The sequence below is a fragment of the Anabrus simplex genome, chromosome 1, assembly GCF_040414725.1.
Source record: "Anabrus simplex isolate iqAnaSimp1 chromosome 1, ASM4041472v1, whole genome shotgun sequence".
Taxonomy (NCBI): domain Eukaryota; kingdom Metazoa; phylum Arthropoda; class Insecta; order Orthoptera; family Tettigoniidae; genus Anabrus; species Anabrus simplex.
In genome coordinates, this window is record NC_090265.1 from 703,634,415 (window position 1) to 703,657,954 (window position 23,540).

Genomic DNA, 23,540 nt, shown 5'->3' on the forward strand with positions numbered 1-23,540 from the left:
GTATTTGGGATAAATTTGAAGCCTACAGTACTGTTCAGGACGTGCTTAAGAAAATCGTCTGGCGGACCAAAAACATCAAGTCCAGCTTCCAGCGCTGCTGTGGTGCAACATTTTACTAGATCACCTCAAAAATCTGTGAATCAGGGTTCACGTGAGAGCCGAGTAAGCCGATCAACCGTACGACGAATTCTGAAGTCTGCAAAGTGGAAAGTGTACATGCCAAGATTGCTGCACACTATGAACGAGGACGACCCGGATTGAAGGATGGAGTACTGAGAGTGGTTTCAAGGCATGTTTCGCGGGGATGAACGGTTTGCAGGGATGGTTATCTGGTCTGACGAGACGCAACTCATACTGAACGGTACTGTAAACCGCCACAACTGCGTGTAGGGCCTACTGGGCTCCTGAAAATCCCCATGTTCACGTGGAGAAACATCTACCAGGTGTTAATGTGTGGTGTGGTCAGTCATCGCACGGTTTGATTGACCCATTCTTCTTTGAAGGCATCGTAACTGGTGAGGTGTATCTTCAGATGCTGCAAACATCGATTATACCTGCCACCCGAGAGGTGTTTGGAAGAAAGATTTTAACTACAACAAGATGGCGCTCTGCCTCACTACAGCGGCGGCTTTACAGGATTTTTTGGCTAGTTGCTTTACGTCGCACCGACACAGATAGGTCTTATGGCGACGATGGGATGGGAAAGGCCTAGGAGTTGGAAGGAAGCGGCCGTGGCCTTAATTAAAGTACAGCCCCGGCATTTGCCTGGTGTGAAAATGGGAACCACGGAAAACCATCTTCAGGGCTGCCGACAGTGGGGCTCGAACCCGCTCACAGCCGCGTGCCTCTACACGCACGGCCAACTCGCCCGGTGGCTTTTCAGGTGAAGTAGCTGAAGTGCTACTTCACCATTTATTTTTACCAGAATGATTTTTTTTTTAAATTTATTTTTCTTATGACATTTGCTGGTTTTAGGGAAAGAAAATTATTTTTTACGCGGCGTTTGGAGCACCAAGAACTCTCATCACTTGATGAGAACCAGCGGAACTCATGAAAGCGCAGGCTGTTGGCCACCCGCAGTACGGCGCGTGAGCTTGAGTGAAGACTAGAGATTCAGCAGCTGGCTCTACCTCCCAAGTGCCGCCTGGCCTTGGCGGTTGCCATGACAACCGTGATGTCACCCGAGTACTTTATTCATAGCAAAATGTGCAAGTGAAGTTGCGGGAAGATCGGAATGTTTCGTCTTCCCTGCGCCATCCTGTGTGAAGTACGAGTTCTTGCGCATCGTGGTTCATTCGTAGTGTTGTGCTGTTTTATTTAAACATGTACTGTTTATGACATAGTGTGTATTTTATTAGAAACACCATTTTCACTTTGGAGAAGCGAAGGTCAGAATGAAGTTCTACGTTTTGGTCGCCGTACTGAATCACTGCAAATTTGTGCTACAAAAGAAGTGAAACATTCTGGTAAATCTTACAATCTTAGTTTCAAACGTTCGTGGTTGAAGGAATTTCCATGGTTGTGCTCCTCTCCAGCCCTACAGAAGTTGTTTTGTTGGCCTCGCTTGCTTTTTAGCAATAAAAATAACGTTTGGAATAAAGAAGGATTTTCAGCCCTTTTGTAGATAACACGATCTTTACATAAGCACTCAGACTCTGCAGAACATATAAAATGCCAGCTAGATTTGAAGACTTTGGAAAGAAACCAAAATACGATCTCTGATGCCCTGAAGGAAAATGCTAGACTGTATATTGTACAGTTCAATGAAAATGTACGTTTAAATAGGCGTTTTCTTTTTCAGATTCTAGCGTCAGTAAACTGCTGTGCGAAGTAAATGAAAACACGATAAAATGTCCAGCTCTTCCCGAGGGTGCCGCGCTTCCGTAATTGTTAGTCTTCCGGTCAGATCTTATCTGTACTTTGCATTGTAGAGCAAAGGTTGCCGCGCTATGACGTTACACAGCGCTCCGCTCTGTATAAACTTTTGGTCACGTGCTGGACCCTCCGCGAGTCACAGGTACGAGTACAAAACAACCAGAAACAACACGTAGTTCCTAAATCTGTCGCTCGAAACAGAACGGGTTATAGCTCTTCACCATACTTTTCTGCCACGAGCCGCCACTGCCTCACTACCACAGAGATGCCAGAGCCTACTTGGATGAAAATCTACCTGAGCGATGTGTACCGTGAAGAACGTTTTCTTTCCATTCCTCGTCTTATTTCATTTGTGTGTAATTGTGCTTGCAAGCTGTTTTAATTAAGGTTTTATTTGTACATGTTATATTGTATTATGTTTTCTTTGGATTGCCCTTTTCTTCCTTAAATAAAGTGATGTCCTTATTCCCTTATGGCCTCAGGATACAGGGAAGTTTCTTCCCGTCCTGGGGTATTTTCCATCTGATGTTGGCTATTGTCCTCTTGGCTCCACGTTCTGGTGAGAAAACTCCCCTCCCCTTTGGGTGTGCGCGCGCCTCTCCCTGCTGGGCAGGCGAGCGCTCGCTGGACCTTGTGTTGATTCTGACTGACTTGCTCGCTCGCTGCACACTTGCAGCCGGTCCCGCCGCGGCCTCGAACCGAGTACCCACCAGACGTGGAGGTAAGACCTTAGTGAGTTACCCCCCTTGTGTAGCGCGTTAGGAACAGTTTGAAGAAGCGGATCGCAATCTTAAAGAATCTATATGTTGAGTAGGATTAAGCCCTAGAAAATCTTACTAAAGAGTTTGAAGTAAACCAAGGTTTGCGGCAAGGGGATGTGTTATCTACCCTGCTCTTCAATGTGGTTTTGGAGCGTGTGATGAGAAAGGTGGAGGTCAGTAATCCAGGCGGTACGCTGTTCAACCGTGTAACACAGAATCTGGCTTATGCTGATGATGTTGATATGCTGTCTAGAAGATTGAAAGACCTAGAGGAAGGACTGGATAGATTAGAAAAGGAAGGAGGTGAAATGGGCCTAAGAGTGAATAATGCCAAAACTCGTTACTTGTTTGCATCTAGGAGGACCGTAGTAAGGGAAGACAAGTGCATAAAATTAAATGGGATTAACTGCGAGAGATGTGAAAAGTTTAAGTATTTAGGAGTGCTGGTGACAAAAGATAATGACATGAAAGAGGAAATAAAAGCGAGGATTGCTGCGGGCAATAGGGCTTACTTAGCTTTATTGAAAGTGTTTAGATCACGCAGCCTTGGTAGAAGATTAAAGTTGACAGTCTATCGAACAGTATTACGACCAGTGGTAACTTATGGCTCTGAAACATGGACAATGACCAAAGTAGATGAAGAACTGTTGAACAGATGGGAGAGAAAAATACTGAGAAAGATTTTTGGCCCGGTGAAGGAAGGAGAATTGTGGAGAATAAGGAAAAACAAGGAATTGGAAGAACTCTATGGACATCCAAGTATCGTAACCGAAATAAAAAGCAACAGATTAAGGTGGTTGGGACACGTGGAGAGAATGCCAGATAATAGGGCTGTCAAGAAGATCTATAAGGGAAATTCAGGTGGTAGAAGATGGAAAGGAAGACCCCGGAAAAGATGGCTGGGTGATGTGGAGGAGGATTTAAGAAAGATGGGAATAAGAAGATGGAGGAGGCGTGAAGAAGATCGTGAAGATTGGGCTACAATCGTCACAGAGGCCAAGGCCCTACAAGGGCTGTAGCGCCGAGGAGTAAGTAAGTATGTAAGGTTGTTATAGGTTTCTCGCCCCGGGCATATTTCACTTTAAAACATAGTATGCATGTCAGATTTATTTTAGGGTCTTGCGACCTGTGTTTCTTTTAGCCATGTTGTCCTTAAGTATGGGACAGATCACCTTTAAACATTGTCTTTAAATTTGTATTTGCGTAAAGCATTTCTGTCTCAGAAGTTTAAAGCAGTTGTGTAAATGAGTGCAATTACTGAGTACGAGAAGGTACCAGAAGGTTGAGGTAGATAGAGCAAGTATTATGGTGTTTATATTCCTTGCTGTTATGTGTGTTTACCTTCGAGGTATGTGCTTTCGCGCAGTATTTTTTTCTGGCATGACCCAGAACCTTTTGGTACTATTGGGAAGTCTGTGATACCACGAGACCCTAAGTTGGGTGTTTGTAAGTAAACGATGTATTGTGTTTTCAGGGCTAGGCCCAGTTTATAACGAATATTATACTCATTAGTAAATTGTGCTGGTCACATGTATTTATAGCGTTTTACAAAGGTGCTTTAAATTGGGACATCTCCCTGGTGTTGTTAAAAATGGTGTACCGAAGTAATGCAAAGCTTTCCATTTATATAATAAATTGTTATCTGGCAAACTTATCGTGCCTTTACGTCCCATTCCCTCGGCCCACCGCTTCTTCCCATAAAAGCTACCGAGTATAAACCCAGTACAAAATCTGGTAGCAGAGCGTGGTTGAATGGGGCTGGTCTTACTTATACTTGTCAGTTAACCTTGTGTAGGGGTGGAATCTGGAAGTTCTTTCGTCAGGATATTTCTTGAGTTTTGTGCCCTTAAAATGTCTACTCGTGACGTTCCCTACCCGGGGGCGCTCCGAAAGGAGGAGCTACTATATGAGCTAAAAATTCGTAATGTTGAATCCAGAGGTACAGTGAAGGGTGATGAAGCGTTATTAAGGGCAAGCTTAGATAGGGCTATTTCTGTCCCTCAATGTACTGAGGACGAGGTCGGGACTGCTGCGGCCCTGATTGACGCGAATCTTTCGGATATTCTTTCAGTAATCGTTTTCCTAGAAAGTGATATCGCTTCACATCATCAGCTTCGAAGAGTTCAAGGTCGCTTGACCCACTATGTCCATCGCATCGGAGACCTTCTCTCCTTGGACTTAGGCGAGGAAATAAGAAGCCAGGTTAAGGGATTGGAGACTAAAGCGCTTAATCTCTTAGAGAAAATTGACCAATGGCTTTCTAATTTGGTAACTAAACCTAAGACGGTTCCTGCCAGTTCTATTTTACTTGGAGAGGAGCTAAGTAAACTTACGGAGAATGGTGCGTTTACCGAAGAGCAATCCGTACGGCCCACTTTACCGTCTTATGTGTCTGCCTTTTCTAGCATTCCCCACCCGCTGACATTAATGTTAAAGGGGGCTCTCCGGTATTCTGTCAATTCGGCTAGTGATGCGGTGTCTTTTCTCCGATATTTCGTTGAATTTCAAGATCATGCCTCAGTTTTCGGGTTATCGCATGATCAAGTTTTACAGATTATATACCCGCATACGGATGGAGTTCTTTCTCAAAAAATCGTCAGTGCTATTGCCGAACAAAGGTCCCTTCAGCAGTTTCATGCGTATCTATTGACCCATTATATTCCAGCTAGGGCTCTCAATTCATTTATTCAGAAGTTTTATTTCAGGGTACAACGTATGGAGGAATCATTATCTGCCTTTATCTCTGATATTAGATATTATGCGAGGGTGTTTGCTCTGGATTATTCGGAAGAGCAGATGGTTGCTACGATTGTGGAGGGGATTTCACCCATCTATAGGTCTTGTTTGTGTTTCGTGGCTCACCCCCACACCTTCGTTGAATTGGAGGCTATGGACGTCTCGGCCGAAGGGGTTCGCCATGCGGACTCTTTACGTATGGGTAGTAAGTCCTTGCCAGCTAAAGTTGCTAGTGCCCCTATGTTACGAAAGCCGGTTCCTTCTAGGAAATGTTATGCCTGTGGGTCCGCTGATCATTTGCGAAACCACTGTCCTTCTCGTACGTCGGGCGCGCGGCCACCTCATGTGGCAACTGATGTGAACATTTCCGCTAGCAGTGGCGATGTTATTTGTTTTCGCTGTGGCCTCGCTGGACATATGGCGAGGCGTTGTACCGCAAACTCGAGTTCCAGTTGACTAAGACAGGGGGCCAGTGTGCATTCTTTCACCGATGGAACCCCATTGGATAACCGCAGTAAAGTTGTGCCGGTAAATCAGTGCTCTATTACGTGTCCGGTGGAGTGTTCGCGGATTTCCGCTGATGTTAGAGGATGTGTTCCTTTCATTAAGGTCGAACTTGGGAACGAGCCCGTTTCTGCGCTCTTGGACTCTGGCAGTGTAGTCTCTCTGGTTAGTGAGCAGTGGTATGTCGCTCATAAAACTATTTGTAAGTTTTCCCATTTAGAACCTAGTTCCATTACCTGTGTTTCCGCTAATTCCTCTAAAGTTGAGATTATGGGTTTGGTTAAATGTAAAGTCCGTGTCTCCAATTTTACTTGGAGATTTTCCTTTTATATTGCAAAAAATTTGTCGTGCCCTGTTATTTTGGGGACGAATTTCTTTTCCTATTCTGGATTAGTATTGGACCTCCAGGACCGTTCCTGCTGGTTCAGATTTTGTGAGACGGTGAAGATTCCGTTAACTATCGTTAGTTCTGCTTCGCTTTTTTTCTGTCAGCCCCCCCCCCACTGTGAGATGGTGTGTGATCTTAGCCATCTACCTGAGGATCAGGCGCAGAGTGTTAGGGAGATGTGTAATACCTTTTCTGATGTATTCACGAAAAAATTAGGCATGACTAACATCTTAGAATATAAAATTGAGGTCTCGGATTCGATTCCTGTCAGGATTCCCCTTTATCGGCTCTCCCCTCCTAAGATGAAGGCTTTGAAGGAGATTGTCGATAATATGCTTCGGGAGGGAATTATTCGGCCTTCTACGTCTGCCTATTCGTCGCCTATTTTTCTCGTCCCTAAACCTCAAGGTGGGTTTAGGCCTGTTTTAGATTACAGGGTCCTGAATAAGAAGATTGTGTTACAGTCGGTTCCTCTCCCGGATTTGCACTCGTGCTTTTCGTGGTTTAAGTATGCCAAGTATTTTACTGTCTTAGACTTAAACCAAGCCTATTATCAAATTCCTCTCGCGGAAGAATCGCGCCATTTGACCGCCTTTTCCACCGATTGGAATTTTGCCGGCTATCTTTCGGAATTTCCACTGGCGCCGCCGTGCTCACGAGGCTCCTGGATAAGCTCTTTTCGGACATTAAGTTCAAGTACCTTTACCACTATTTGGATGATGTAGTTCTTTACTCTGAGACATTTGAAGACCATCTCCTACACCTACGTGAAGTCTTGACCCGTCTTCGCCACGCCGGGTTGACCGTCAAGCTGTCTAAAGTTTTCTTCGCGAAACCGCAGATGTCGTTCCTTGGGCGTATTGTGTCGGCCGAGGGCGTATCTGTGGATTTGTCTCGTACGCAGGCGATCCGTGAGTTCCGTCCTCCGAAGGATGTGAAAGGAGTTGCTCGATTTGTGGGCATGATCAACTTCTTTCGGAAGTTTATCCCGGATCTGGCTAAGTGTGCGGCTCCGCTTAATTTGTTGCGTCGAAAAGGGGTAAAATTTGAGTGGGGTACGTCCCAACAAGCGGCTTTCGAGACCTTAAGTTAGCCAATTCGAATGCCCCGGTTTTGGCGATGCCTGATTTTTCCAAAACTTTTATCGTGCAAACTGATGCCTCTTCATCGGCGGTAGCTGCTGTATTGTTGCAAGAGTCAGAGTTTGAGAGACGTCCGATTGCTTATGCGTCTAGGACGCTTTCGCCCGTTGAGTCTAAGTACTCGATTTATGAGCTGGAAGGGTTGGCTGTATTATTCGCTCTTGAAAAATTCCGTATGTACTTGGAGCATGTAAAATTCGAGCTCGAGACGGATAAACAGGCATTGAGCTGGGTTTTAGGTAGGCCAAGGAAAACTGGTCGATTAGCTCGGTGGGCGATTCGAATTTCGGCGTTCCAATTCGACGTCCGTCATATTCGGGACATCGATGATGTCTTGGCTGACTCCCTGAGTCGTATGTTTGGTCATCCCGAGGTTCAAGACAACGACCCGTCCCTTCCCCTGCTTAATGGTTCACCGACCCTTTCGGGCGCGATTTTGTCTGACACCCCGCTTTTGTACCATGATGTTGCCAAGTTACAAAGCGAAGATCCGGTGTTAGGTCCTATTGTGCGAGATTTAAAGAGTGGGAACCACCTCCCTCCGTATGTTCTGAGAAATGGGGTCCTCTGTTGTCCCGCTAGGCACGACCAAAAGATGAAGGTGGTGGTACCTGCCATATTAGTACCGATGATATTTAAATATTATCATGAGACTCCTCTTGCGGGGCATCTGGGAGTGTTCAAAACGAGGGAGAGAATCAGGGAAAATTTCATTTGGAAACGTCTAGATGGTGAAGTACGTGAATTGGTTAAGGCTTGTAAGATCTGTAGAGTTAGTAAGCCAGCGTTGAATACGAAGGTAGGATTTCTTTCCTCTACTCAAGCTACGCGCCCCATGCAGCGTATTTTCATCGATTTCGTGGGACCCTTACCTAAATCCAAGGGAGATGGGAACAGGTTCGTTTTAGTTTGTGTTGACGGGTTTACTCGTTTTACGTGGCTGTTCCCAACTAAACTCGCTACTGCTGACACCGCGGTAAGGTGCTTGAAATCTATTTTTGCCGTTTTTGGTCCCTGCCAGGTTTTAGTTTCAGATAACGCTAAGGCTTTTACTTCCAATCTATTTAGGAAGTTTTGTTTTAGTCTATCCATATCAGATGTTACCACATCGGCGTACTATCCCCAACCCTCGTACGCTGAAAGGGTCAACCGTAATTTACGTTCTGCCCTCATTGCGTTCCACCATGAAGATGTTTTGAGGTGGGATACCTCGATTCCCTGGTTGGCTTTCGCCTTTAATACGGCTAATCACGAGGTCCATAAGGCGACCCCTTTCTCTTTAATGTTTTCGTTTGTCCCTAATTCTCCCTTATGCAACTTGTGGAGCATTGGTGAACTATTGCCTGAGAACATCGATCCTCCTAATATTAGGGCCACCTGGAAGCGTGCCTTGAATAATCTTAAGAGCTACCGTTTGAAGAAAGAGGAGCGTTATAATCAGGGGCGTAGGCCCTCGAACATCGCCGTCGGTGACAGTGTATTTGTGAAGAATTTCACCCCGTCTGGTAAATTAGCTCTTCGGTTTCGGGGGCCCTGTACGGTAGTGGATTTTCTTACTCCCGTAACTCTACTTCTCAGGGACCCCAAAGACGGAAGAATTTTTAGGGTCCACCTCTCGCAGGTTAAGCCTGCATAAGTTTTCTTTCTGTTTAAAGTGGAACGAATTTGCCTTGCTTCTTTATTATAGTGTGGGGTTTCTTGGTATTCTTAGGGTAAACTGTGTTTACGTTTATGGGGCGTTAAATTAAATTATTGTTTGAATTTGTTATGCTTCCGCTACTTCATCTTTTCCTGTATCACCCTCCCCCTCCCTATTGGGTTTTGGGTATGGTCGTTACCTCCACGTCTGTGCTCGGTTATTCCGTGTGCGGTCGCTCTCCCCTCTCTATGCCCGTCCCTCCCTTTGAATTGGGATGTTGGTGAAACATACTGTTGGCTCTGCATTTATTTTTCAGTTGCTCGGAGTTTCTGCCTCGCCGTTTGCTCTCTGAGAGGGGCCCCTCAGTTGAGCCTCTTGTCGCCTTCAACGTCTCCGGCAGCCGTTCCTTACGGCTAGTATGGACACTTCCTTATGCACTGAGCCCCAGGGCTACCATGCTCCCTGGATTGTTCTTCACATGGAGGTTGCTTGGCTCTCAGGCTCCTTCCGTCCTGATGGAATTTCCAACTGTGCTATGGTATTAAGCACAATTACATCGCTCGGCGCTCCTGGGCATTGGACCCTACTCTCCAGATTCCTGGTAACCTTTCTTCGTAACATCTGGTGAAATGCTATCCTCGGAGGTGTGACGCGGCGCGAATTGTTGTGTTCGTCTCATGTACGACCACCTTGTTTGGGTCTGGAACTTAGTCCTGAACGACAATCACTTCTACTTAAACCAAAGTTTTCCATGGAACTTTACACCCTGTTTGGAGTTTTGAGGGGGGAGCCCTACAGGAGTTGTTTTGTTGGCCTCGCTTGCTTTTTAGCAATAAAAATAACGTTTGGAATAAAGAAGGATTTTCAGCCCTTTTGTAGATAACATGATCTTTACATAAGCACTCAGACTCTGCAGAACATATAAAATGCCAGCTAGATTTGAAGACTTTGGAAAGAAACCAAAATACGATCTCTGATGCCCTGAAGGAAAATGCTAGACTGTATATTGTACAGTTCAATGAAAATGTACGTTTAAATAGGCGTTTTCTTTTTCAGATTCTAGCGCCAGTAAACTGCTGTGCGAAGTAAATGAAAACACGATAAAATGTCCAGCTCTTCCCGAGGGTGCCGCGCTTCCGTAATTGTTAGTCTTCCGGTCAGACCTTATCTGTACTTTGCATTGTAGAGCAAAGGTTGCCGCGCTATGACGTTACACAGCGCTCCGCTCTGTATAAACTTTTGGTCACGTGCTGGACCCTCCGCGAGTCACAGGTACGAGTACAAAACAACCAGAAACAACACGTAGTTCCTAAATCTGTCGCTCGAAACAGAACGGGTTATAGCTCTTCACCATACTTTTCTGCCACGAGCCGCCACTGCCTCACTACCACATAGATGCCAGAGCCTACTTGGATGAAAATCTACCTGAGCGATGGATAGATCGAAGAGGGCTGTTGAGTACCCACCACGGTCTCCAGCCCTTACACCTCTTGACTTCTACCTATGTGGGACCTTGAAAAAAGAAGTTTCTCGACAGTTACACTGAACGATCTACGAGAAACCATCAAGGCGTCCTGTGCGGCTATCACACTGGCAAAACTGACAGCCGTAGTTTGGTCAGCAGTTCATCGGGATCAACGTTGTTTGGCTGCTAATGGGGGTCACTTTGAACACACAAAATAACCTTACCACCGTGCAAGAATTGTAACGGTATTTAATTTTGTTCCATTAATATTGACTTAGAGGCTTGCAGACTGAACGCTGAAAGGCATAACAGTCTATAATGATAATGTAATGTATGTGTGTAATATTGACTTGTATCAAAGAGTGTCTACATTTTTCTGGCCCCCTCTGTATTTGAGCGTGAATTGATACCATCTGATGATGTTCTTACAAGAATGAAACAGATTTTAAAAGGCGACACTCCGAAGATAAAAAGATATTTTTATCTGATGCATGAATTTTCAGGAAATTTTGTGGGAGTGCCACCTACATGAAAGAAGAAATATCACGAACATTTCTTTCATATACAATTAATCGTTTTCCATTTTTTTTTGAAATTTTAATTCCATTTTATATGAAATTAACATGTTAATGTAAATTCGTAATTAGGTAAATAATACTTCTTTTAAAAGCACTAGGTATCTATTTTTCTCTATATAATTTATATAAGGAGATACCAGGTGGCTCACGGACGCCGTACTTTCTACTTATAAATGTCCCGCATGCATGTGATGTGTGGGGTGTCTACCAACTGATTTTAACAAGGGAACTACTGCCAGTGGGCAGGTTACGTCAGAATATGAAGAGATAAGAAACAGAGTCACACTCGCAGCATGTTACTCAGCGCGACCGGTCGAATACATCCGTTGCATTCGTAAACATCGTTTTCAACCGTATAGTTCTAGGCTGGTGTATGGTACAGCCGCACTATATTTCCTGTCTGCATATCGGCAATGGCTAGTGTGATCAGCAGCGGTGAATACATAGACATTATTTTAAACTGGACAACCTGGTCGGAATGCAACAGAAGCTCCAAACAGACGTACGACTTCTACACACATATTTCGCCGAACAGTATTCGTTTTTGTTCCATGCAATCATCTCCTTTATCGAGTTGAATGTCTACACGTGTCTCAATTAATAAGTGATTAAATTTCCTTTTCTGCATCTTTGGCGTGTTAACAAACAGTAGCGGCGATTAAGGGGTGGGGCGTGAAGGGAAAGTTGCCCCCGCCCCTCGCCACTTTGTGGAGTAAACATTACATATTCACTTTAGCCACCTGGAACTAGGAATTATTATTATTTGTTTTGCTAATTGCTTTACGTCGCACCGACACAGATAGGTCTTATGGCGACGATGGGATAGGAAAGGCCTAGGAGTTTTAAGGAAGCGGCCGTGACCTTAATTAAGGTACAGCAACAGCATTTGCGTGGTGTGAAAATGGGAAACCACGGAAAACCATCTTCAGAGCTGCCCACAGTGGAATTCGAAACCACTATCTCCCGGGTGCGTCGGTGTCGGTGAGCCACCTGGTATATCGTACTAAAGTTTGTGTAATTTTTACGTTCTAAAAGTTTGGACTTAAAAATCCCTACTACTTGAAAACATTCTGCAATCAAAAATTCCATACGAGTTTCATTAATATAGCGTGATACATATACCAGTACCGTACAAATTTTGTTACATTTGGGAGAATATTATGGGAGAAAAACGGGAATTCAATGAAAAATTACAATGGGAAAACAAAGCATTATTACAGTGATAAATTGCTTGAGTTCAGGGGAATAACTTTGTGACAAGAACAGCGAAACATAATCCTTTCAATTTCAGTCATAAAAATCACCGAAATGACCAAAATATCAATTTTTATCTCCGGAGTGTCACCTTAACTTGTTTCTTTTTCAGGTAGTTTATACATGTAGATATCACACACACACACGCACACACACACACACGCACAATAAATCTTTTCTAATAGTTACATAGCAGCTTACCTCAGCAATGAGCTGGTTCAGCAGAGCGAATATGCCAGCTTTGTTACCTTTGGCTCCTCGTCGGACCCTCATACTGCCTGCATACTCTGCCAACGTACTGAAACTGCTTTCTTGAACTTTGTCCACATTTTCTCGAAGTTCCTGAAGCATGAAAACAAGAAATAAGAATGACAAGAAGGGTTGCGGAATAAGTTGAAACATCTACAAGTACCCAGCCTGCTTCGATTTTTCTCCTATGAAAATAACTCTAGTGGGATCAAAAGGTGAACAGAGGAAATGGCTTGTGGTTATGTCCCCTATGTTTTTCACACCAAGTTTCTCACAATTATTTATTATTATTATTATTATTATTATTATTATTATTATTATTATTATTATTATTATTATTATTATTATTATTGCGGGAATGATCCCTTTCGGAACATGCGAAGCTTTATTTATGATTTAGTTTGTGGAGGATCCAGGATGCTTACATCTGTTCACTAAAGATCCTCTTCCTTTCTTCCGTCCACTTGGTACCTGCTCCTTTGGGTACTTCATTCTCTGGAGTAACTTCGCACTTGTCAATTTTCTGTCTATATATATATATATATATATATATATATATATATTTCGATTCAAAATTTCTTCAGGTTGAATTTGTGCGTTCTTCATATCCGCATTTGTTTGTAGTGTCCAAAGAAAATTCTTCAGTTTATCAACTCTTTCAAGAATTTGGTGGGTTAGTCTGGTTTCTGGAAGCCTCTTAACATGTCCATAAAATTTTATTCTTCTTTTCCTGAGACCTGCCGCAATATTACATAACTTTTTTGTGGATTTATGGGACTGGAGACGGTACTCTTCTTCCGTGTGTCTTGGTCCTAAAATTTTCCTTATGATTTTTGGCTCTTCTTTTAGGATACTTTCGAGCTCGCCCTTTTTTATGAAGCGTTAGATCTTCCCCTGCACGGTTGTTTTGGGCTACTTTTTCTTGTCCGGTTGGTTCGAGAATTTCGCCCAGATATTTGAAGTGAGGGACTCCGTTGATTTGTCCGTATTTTGTATTGAGACTATGGATGTCTAGCTTTGAACAGATAAACAGTTTTCCGGAAGAAGGTATGAAGTCCGACCTTTTTGGCACATTCTTGGAGAATTTCAACTTGCTTTATCGCTGTAACTTCATCGCTGGACAAAAGGGCCAGGTCATCCGCGAAGGCTGACCATGGAATTTCAAGCTTTTTTTGGGTGTCCCAGTGTTTTACTGGGTTCCAGCTCTTTTGCGCTTTCAGTTCTATTTCCCATTTCCTCATCACCTTATCTAGGTGTCCTTGCCGGACACCAGTTTTTATCAGGAATTCGTCTGAGATTTCTCCCATGAATTTCACTCTTGACTTCGTGTCAGTGAGGGTCTGTTTATTGAAGTTTAGTGTTTTAAAGTCTAGTCCCTGTTCTTTCAGGATGCTGAATAGAGATTGACGATCAATTGAATCATAAGCCTTCTTGAAATCTACGAAGGTACAGATGATTGGGAGGTTTCTGAGGGCCCTGAATTTTAGAGCTGTTTTGAGGTTGAAGATCTGTTCAGTGCACGATCTGTGAGGGCGGAACCCAGCTTGATCACCAATATTATGTTCGAGTTGTTCTTGTATTCTTTTCAACAGGCATGCAGAGAAAATTTTGTAGCCGACTTCAAGGAGGGAGATTCCCCTATAGCTGTTGACATCAGTTTTGTCTCCTTTCTTTTTTTGCTATTTGTTTTACGTCGCACCGACACAGATAGGTCTTATGGCGACGATGGGATAGGAAAGACCTAGGAATGGGAAGAAGGCGGCCGTGGCCTTAATTAAGGTACAGCCCCAGCATTTGCCTGGCGTCAACATGGGAAACCACGGAAAACCATCTTCAGGGCTGCCGACAGTGGGGTTCGAACCCACAATCTCCCGGAAGCAAACTCACAGCTGTGCACCCCTAACCGCATGGCCAACTCGCCCGGTGTCTCCGTTTTGTGAAGTGGGTGAATCAAGGCACATTTCCAATCTTCGGAGAGCTTTTAATTTTTCCAGATTTTCTGTATGATTTCTGTAAGTTGTTTGAGTGAATCTGCAACAATCTCGTCTCTTCCTGAGGTTCTGTTGTTCTTTATTCGTTTAATGTGGCTCTGAATTTCTTCCTGGTTTGGTGGAGGTGATTCTGGGTGAGTGAAACTGGATGCTTCTTCAAGAAATCTTTGAATGGGTTCAGGACAGTTAAGAAGTTTTGAGAAGTATCGTGCAAGTTCTTAGCAGTTTTCTTTATTAGTAAGCGCCAATTTTCCGTCTTGTTTCCTGAAACATAATTCTGTGGAATGTATCCTTGGAGATTTTCTGTTAACATTCTGTAGAAATCCCTTGTGTTGTGGTTTCTAAAGTTTTCTTCAATTGAGTCCAGTTGTTCTTTCAGGTGCTTTCTTCTTTTCTTGCTTGATGGTTTTGGATAATTGTTTTCTGATCTTATAAAATTCTTGTTGAGTTTTCTTGGAATTTCTGCTGTTGTATTTCTGAAATGCAGATTTTCTTATCTTTAGGGCTTGGTCGCATGTTGAATTACACCATGGGTGTTTTGCATTCCTTTTTAATGGCACCATTTCTTGTGCCTTCTGTATGATTTTGGTGTGGAATTCTTCCCATGTTTTCGCTGTTTAATTTTCCCATGCTTCTTTTAGATTGGTAACAGGAATCCTTTTAATGTAAATTTTCTGTTGTTGGATTTTCGTGGGGTGGTATTTTCGTGGAGTAAGTTTTACTTTAACTCTTATCAAATAGTGATCAGAGTCGATATTTGCCCCTCTTCTCACTTGTACAGGCTGTACCTCTTTCTGTAGCGGATATGAGACTGGTACATGATCAATTTGAAATTCACCAATGGATTCAATGGGGGACCTCCAGGTTTTTTGTTTCTTGGGATGCTTCGTGAGGGATGTGAACATGATTTTAAGGTTGCATTGTTGACATAGTTCAATGAGTCTTGAACCGTTTTTGTTGATAAATTTGTGCATCGGGTAGAGTCCGACGGTTTTCCTATGTTACTTTTCTTGGCCGATTTGTCCATTGAAATCGCCTAAGAGAATTTTGACGTCATCCTTTGGAATTTTTGACATTACCTTTTCAAGTTTGTACCAACATTTGTCCACGTTTTGGAGGTTCTTCTTGTTATCTATATTTGTAGGGGCGTGTGCATTTATTAATGTATATTTTTTAATGACACACTGAATCTTCATGGTCATTAAGCGATTGTTGATGGAGTTAACTTCTTGGATCGAACTCAGTATACGTTTTTGTACTACGAAGCTCATACCAAATAAGGAGGTCCTATTTAGAATCTTTTGGTCTGTTTTACTCTTGAATATACGATAATTTCCATAATCCAAGGTGGCATCATCAGTAAATCGAGTTTCCTGCAGGGAAAGGATAATAATGTTTTGCCGATCAACTTCTGTGACTAAATTTAGTAATTTTCCTGGTTGAATCAAAGAGTTGATATTGAATGTACCAATGTATGTGGGAGTTTTGTGGGACAGTTTACCAGAGAGCTCCGACTCTCTCCCATGTTTTTGTGGTCGTCCAGCCTCCCCAGAATCTGAAAGCCTGGTTGCCGTCTCAGTGCGACGGGTGGATTGGGTACCACCTGGGGTAATGTTGCTACTACGCTCACGAATCATGTTTGGCTTGTAATAGGAGATCCAGCAGTGCTGGATGCTTAGAACCAGGGATTGTTAGTTCCTGGAGCTTGATATTGCCGCTGCACCCACAAGGTGTCAGTTGCGGACCAGGAAGCCGGTGGATACCACTCAGACGCACCTGGATTTTAAACAGGCTTTTATTACCTACTACCTCAAAAAGCAAGGGTGCCTCTTCCGCCAGTTCCGCCGTACCAATGATGTTCATCTCTTCCTTCACTGCAGTTGAGGTCTTCACTCGTAACCCTGAGCTGGGACCCTTACCAGATGATACACACCGAGTCAGTGTGCTCTGGGACTCACATAGGCAGGGGTGCCACTCCCTGGGCAGGGCTGCCTCCGAAGAGGTTCCCTAGCTGCTACCTTATTTATTTATTTATTTATTTATTATTATGCACTACAGGATTTCTAATCCCAATTACAGTGGCAATTGTTTGTAGGGGCGTGTGCATTTATTAATGTATATATTTTAATGACACACTGAATCTTCATGGTCATTAAGCGATTGTTGATGGAGTTAACTTCTTGGATCGAACTCAGTATACGTTTTTGTACTACGAAGCTCATACCAAATAAGGAGGTCCTATTTAGAATCTTTTGGTCTGTTTTTTTTTGATGCTTCAAATCAGTCTAATAACCTAATATCTAAACCAGGGCCATCCAAACAGTGCTCCCCGAGCGCTAGCGCTCTGGCCGCGCTCTAAGCCAGCGCTCCGAGCGCTTTGAGGAAAGGTAGTTTCGGTAGTGGTGGGAGGAGCTTGGCTGGCTGAGCGAGCGGTCTGCCCGCCGCGCCGAAGCGCTTTGTTGACAGCATGTAACTAAACCAGTTTCGCAGCTGTCATAACTGAACATCATAAAAAAAAAGGAGTGGGAGTGGTGAAGCAGCAGCCTTTAAAGCAGAATGGGATATTTCATTTTTCTGTACAGCTTATAAAGGGCACGCCAAATGTATAGAGTGCCACCGAGATTTAATGTGGAAAAAAAAAAAAAAAACACTTTGGAACGGCACTACAGTGCCAACCACAGGGATGATTACGGTGATTTGACAGACGCCAGTCGCCAATCGAAGTTGGAAGAATTGAAAGAAAATTTCAAACAGCACTGTTCTGTAAGTATTATTATTTTAATTTTAAAATGCCTGTTTACAAACGGGAATGAAGGAATGATTGAGTTAGTATGTGAAGAACACAAAAATTGTGACTTGCCATATTTTTGTCTGGCAGGAGATTGAGGAGAGTGAGGTTGGTGGACCTAATTTACGAGCAAGCTACAAATGTTCGCCGCGAATTGCCAAAGCTGAGAAACCCTTCACGGAAGGAAATGTAATCAAGGAGTGCCGAATGGACGCGGCGGCATGTATTTGTCCTATGGAGCCAGTTGAGAAATTTGACAAAAGTCTCTTTTTCTCCTCAAACTGTGGCTCGCAGAGTAGACGATATGGCCGTTGATATGGGACAGCAATTAATGGAGAAGGCAGCAAATTTTGTATCCTTTTTCATCACCCTCGACGAATCAAGCGACATTGCGGACACAGCTCAGCTCGTTATTTTCATTCGAGGGGTGGATGACGATCTTCGGGTCACCGAGGATTTCCTAGACTTGGTAGCCCTCAAAGACACCACTGCCGGTTTCGATATTTTCCAAGCAGTGGAGGGTGTTTTTGAGTCAATGGGATTAAAATGGGAGCGGTTGATGAGTGTAACGACGCATGGAGCTCCGCTTTACGTGGTCTACGCACGGGTTCCTCAGCTATGTAAAATTAAAAATGGCTGAGAGCGGTAGTACCCTAATGGCGGCGATCCAGTGCTTGAAACACCAGGAGGCAATCCGTGCAAAAGTCGCCAAGCTTAAAGAAGTAATGGGAACAGTTGTGTGAATGGTAAATTTTCTTCGCTCCCATGAACTCACGCACCGTCAATTCAAAGAGTACCGGGCGAGTTGGCCATGCGGTTAGGGGCGCGCAGCTGTGAGCTCGCAATCGGGAGGTAGTGGGTTTGAACCCCATTGTCGGCAGCCCTGAAGATGGTTTTCCGTGGTTTCCCATTTTCACACCAGGCAAATGCTGGGGCTGTACCTTAATTAATACCTTAATTAAGGCCACATCCGCTTCCTTCCCATTACTGGGCCTTTCTTGTCTCATCGTCGCCGTAAGACCTATCTGTGTTGGTGCGACGTAAAGCAAATAACAAAAAAAAAAAAAAAAAAAATCAAGGGGTTCTTGGATGACATCTAAGTGGATTATCCGGATATCCCGTACCATGCAGAAGTAAGATGGCTGAGCAAGGCGAAGGTGCTTCATCGAGTTTTTTTTTGCTTGCGGAATGCAATAGATACCTTTTATGACATGAAAGGCCGGTCCGAAGTTCTTTTGCGTGATCCTTGGCCTTTTTAAGTGATTTTACTGCCCATCTGAATACTTTGAACACTTCGCTTCAGGGCGAAAAGCAAAATATCTGCGATTTGGTGGAAAAAATTCAAGCATTCAAAAGAAAATTGATTTTGTGGGAAAACCAGTTGGTGCAAGGAACACAGGACATTTTCCATTGCTTGAAACAGTGAAATAAGGTGTCGACTTTGATGAGTACTTGCAGGTAATTCGCCAATTACAAGAAGAGTTTGAAAAGAGAATTTCAGAATTATCAGAACTCCAAGCGGTGTTAGATGTATTTGTTCGACCATTTTCTCTTAGTACAGACAGTGCTCCACAGCTACAGTATTTCAGTTAGAGTTGCTTGAACTGCGGTGCAATGTTCGTCTTATAGACCGCTTTCTAATGTCACGAAGTTTGGAAGAATTTTACAGCGGTTTTCCGCAAGAAGAATACCCCCTTTTATATAAACATGCATGTAAAGTTCTATCAATGGTCGGCTCAACGTAAATTTGTGAGCGTTTCTTTTCGGTTCTTAAGCTGACCAAAAATAAACATCATGCAACGATGAGCGATAGAAACTTGCGCAATTGTTTAAGAATAGCTGTGTCTGGAAATATTGTAGGCCTACTCAATTTGGAGAAGATTGTTTGCTCCAAAAGTAAAAGCTCGTAAAAACGACTGAGCAAAAGTCACTCAAGGTCTGTACTATCTGTTCATATTGGTATCATTTTGTTGAATTTTCCTCTCAGATATGTTCACATTTCACTTTTGAATAAATCACATTACCGTACCCTTCGTAACAGAACCACACAGGCCGTAAGGAATGCTAAAATAAGACACTCACAGAACATTTTGCTAACCCGAAACACGACAACAATCTGGAAAACCGTTAAAATAATGGGCATAGGCGGAAATAAAATACATACTGCTGACGTTAAAATATCACTGGATGATTTAAACCAATACTTTACTACAAGACCCGTTAACATTGACGAGACAACAAAAGAACAGACGATTAACAAAATTCTACACAATGGCAATACTAACAACGGAGGAGAACAGTTATATTTTTCCCTCGTAACTCCTGCAGAAGTGAGACAAATTGCACGATCAATAAAGACAACTGCGACAGGATGTGACGAGATTGTTCCACAGTTACTGTTAAAAACTCTAGATGTAATCCTACCAACTCTAACCCACATCATAAATACCTCACTGATAACCGGCATATTCCCTTCCCTTTGGAAATATGCAATTGTTCGCCCACTCCCCAAGACCAACAATCCCGTGGAACCCAAAGACTTTCGATCCATTTGCATTTTACCATTTCTGTCCAAAATTTTGGAGAAAATAGTTCACAGACAAATAACCGCATATTTAAATCACAATATGCTTCTTGACAAATACCAGTCTGGTTTTAGAAGCAATCATAGCACAACTACTGCACTGCTTAAAGTTACAAACGACATAGGAGTAGCTATGGATAAGGGAGAAGTTACTGTTTTAACTCTTCTAGACCTTAGTAAGGCCTTTGACTGCGTTGACACGGACATACTAATAGCAAAATTACGTGCTCTTAATTTCTCACAAAGCACACTATCCTGGATGTATTCCTATCTCTCTGATCGCCGGCAGTTGTATCTACAGGTGAAAATTTCTCTTCATGGCAATCTGTAGAGACTGGAATACAACAGGGGTCAGTGCTAGCGCCACTCCTATTTTCGATCTTCATTTCAGGACTAACACAAGTAATTAAACATTGTCAATATCATGTGTACGCAGACGACATACAGATATATACACATGCACATCCTCGTGACTTACCGACTGCAATAAATAATATGAACGACGACCTAGGAAGAATATGTAGGTGGACCGATGACCATGCACTAAAGATCAATGCCCAAAAATCGCAGTGTATTCTTTTAGCTACCCAAAAAACTCACGCACGACTTACAGACATCCATACCCACTCAGTAACATTACGAGGCACTCAGTTACAATTCAAAGACACAGTTAAAAACTTAGGGATGATAATGGATAAAAACCTTAGTTGGAACGATCATGTAACAGGTATATGTCAGCGAGTGTTTTATTCCTTACATTCCCTTAAAAAACTCAGAGATTTACTCCCCCAAAATGTAAGAAAACTGCTTATCCAAAGTATGGTAATGCCAATATTCGACTACTGTGACGTAGTATACAGTAACCTGAATGCCTCACTTTCCATCAAGCTCCAAAAGGCACATAACGCATGCGTTCGATTTATTTCAGATATACCAAGGTTTAGCCATATTTCTCCCGCATTTGCTAGGCTTTCATGGCTACGCTTAAGAGAGCGACGAAATTTACACACTCTTTCCCTGTTACATCGTATACTGAACCTTAACACACCTGAATACCTTGCCACACAATTCCATTACCTAGCATCACCTTCTAGTATTCCTACCAGATCATCATCCACCGCAGTACTAAGCATTCCCATTCACCGCTCAACTGGCTACAGTAGATCATTTATAGTCGCCGCCAGCCGAATTTGGAATTCCCTACCTGCTGAAATTAGGAGCGTGTCAAACCACCTCCGCTTTAAGAAACTCTGTCAAACCTGGTTAATAAATAATAATGATTTCTTATAATGTAGTAGGATTAGATCATAGTTAAGTATTAGATTAATTAAAACATTTAATTGCTACCTTAAGATATTAAACTGTAGATAATTTAGTGTATATTTAACTCTTCATGTAGGTGTATGTATGGTCGGACAGAATAGCAGGCTTCATAGCCTGAGTCCCGCCATGTAAAACAAGACAATAAATAATAATAATAATAATAATACTGTAATCTTTACTTAACACTTGATTTCGTTTCCTGCATATTCCATACATCGGAGTACCTTTCGATTTGTATATGCGGTATATTAGTTATGGTAAAACAGTTCTATCAATATGTCAACAAACCCACAAAAGCCGTCGGACGCACGACTGTACGTACGTACTGTATCTAGTCAGCGCGGTCGGAACGAACATCGTCCGTCTCAGGTCTCCTCGCTGCTACACTGTAGTGGTGGTAGGGGAAGGAGCGCTAGTCTGACTGCCCAGTGCTCCCCGAGCGCGGGCGCGCTCTCGGAGTGCAATGGCTGGATGGCCCTGATCTAAACTATTCTAATATTATATTTACAGTGAGAAAGAAACCATATTTCATATTTAATCCTTACAAGGAACAAGTAGATAAAATTTAATTTTGTATGTAAACTAGTCTAATAATCGAATATCTTTACTATTTTAATATTACATTTAAAGTGAGATAGAAACAATATTTCATATCTAATCCTTAAAAGTAAGAAGTAGTTAAAATAGATTTCGTATCTAAACTAGTTTAATAACCTATTATCTGAACTATTCTAATACGGTATTATATTTACAACGAGAAAGAAACAATATTTCATATGTAATTTAATTTAATCTTTATAAGAAAGAGTAAAATTAAAAAACGTAATTCATATCTAAACTGTTATTTTCTTCTAGCTCTAACACTTATGAATATATTTATGGGATAGGGCTTAATGTAGAAGGTTTGAAGTACGTTTTGTGGTTCAAATCAGCATTACAAGTTATTCAGAGATTATGATTGTTCGAGTGGTGGTGAATTGTAAAGTACTCAACACGCCATCCAATTTCTTTCAACAAGATGTGCAGGTGATTAATTCTTGCTATGCTGAGGTACTGGAGACAATTTTGAAACCCCGGATAGACAGTGTACGCAGTGGATGGCTGTAAGTGTTTCAGCACGACTGCGCACACAACTGTGACGACTTAATATCGGATGTGCACGACATTATCACACCAACATGTGGTCCCCTAATTTGTCAGACCTAAATCCTCTAGATTATTACGTTTGGGGCGTTATTGCAAAATTGTACACAGATGAACTGTAAGTTATGTCTAGTAACAACAAGTGAACATACAGTGTTTGCTGTCAAGAACATACGGCATGAAATAACAGATCGCTATTCGGGTAGCACTTACCTGCTGCTGCCCGCCACTTGTTACCGATGGGTACATCAGGCACATGAAGGCCAGCAGTAAGACAAAATAATGTAGTACCGACATCTGGAACAGAAGAACATCATGATCGGTACACCGTAAATCATGGGAAAAATAGTAAAAGAGTAAGCACAGTAAAGGCAAACGAGATAGTTAAGATACACTTGGATATTGTTATGACTGCATTATTATCAGTTCATCATCTACTAAGCAGGTAACTTTCATTGCCGGGCTTTAATATTTTTCTTCCAATAATCCAATAATCTTATAAATGAGTACAGTAGCCTGAGCAGTTTCAGTTATCTCCATATTTGGTAAAATTCTGGAGAATTAGCAGCCTTCAGTATTTTGAATCACCAGTAGCGGCGCTAAGAAGCTCGGGGAACCCCCGCAATAATTGAAAATGGGCCCCTCGTTTCCTGATAAGGAAAGTTACAAGTTTATTTTGTAGTGCAGGGTTGTAGAATAACCCACGGTATCCCCTGCTTGTTGGTGGGGGACGGTACTACAGCTTCTACGTATTACTGACCTTTAAATCATTTTCTTGAAATCAAACACCTAACTACACAAGATTTTTGCCTTTCCCTGAGAGCTAGACGGGGTGGGAGCGGCCCCACCTTGCCCCCGGGTACGGGCGCCCTTGCTGCCGAGAGTTATAAACGGGCTCTAAACGTAAGTATTTAGAGTTTACATAAAAGGAGGTTGTCCTTTTTAATGTATATTCGCGACTACTGGTTCTCAGTACTGGCTAATTACTTTAAAAGCCTTGTTGATTGTTGTGAGTGGCAGCAAGGGATGGTTATTATTGGAACAGGCTGGGAAACACACATTCTTTCAGAAATAACTACCGTACTCCTATTGACGAAAGAAGCTCTGCACTACGACGGCC

The 23,540-nt window shown here is 42.7% G+C and overlaps 1 protein-coding gene across 1 annotated transcript in view; it reads right to left on the bottom strand.

Annotated features, from left to right (window-relative positions):
• LOC136872250 (uncharacterized) overlaps positions 1–22,712 on the bottom strand; it is a 46,482-nt gene extending 23,770 nt beyond the window's left edge. The window contains exons 1-2 of the mRNA XM_068227406.1: positions 22,634–22,712; positions 12,544–12,684 (exon numbers count right to left, since the gene is read on the bottom strand). Of these exons, the coding sequence (XP_068083507.1) occupies positions 12,544–12,684; positions 22,634–22,678 (186 nt within the window). The 5' untranslated portion in view covers positions 22,679–22,712. The remainder of the gene's footprint in view (positions 1–12,543; positions 12,685–22,633) is intronic.
• Between the last annotated feature and the right edge of the window lie 828 nt (positions 22,713–23,540).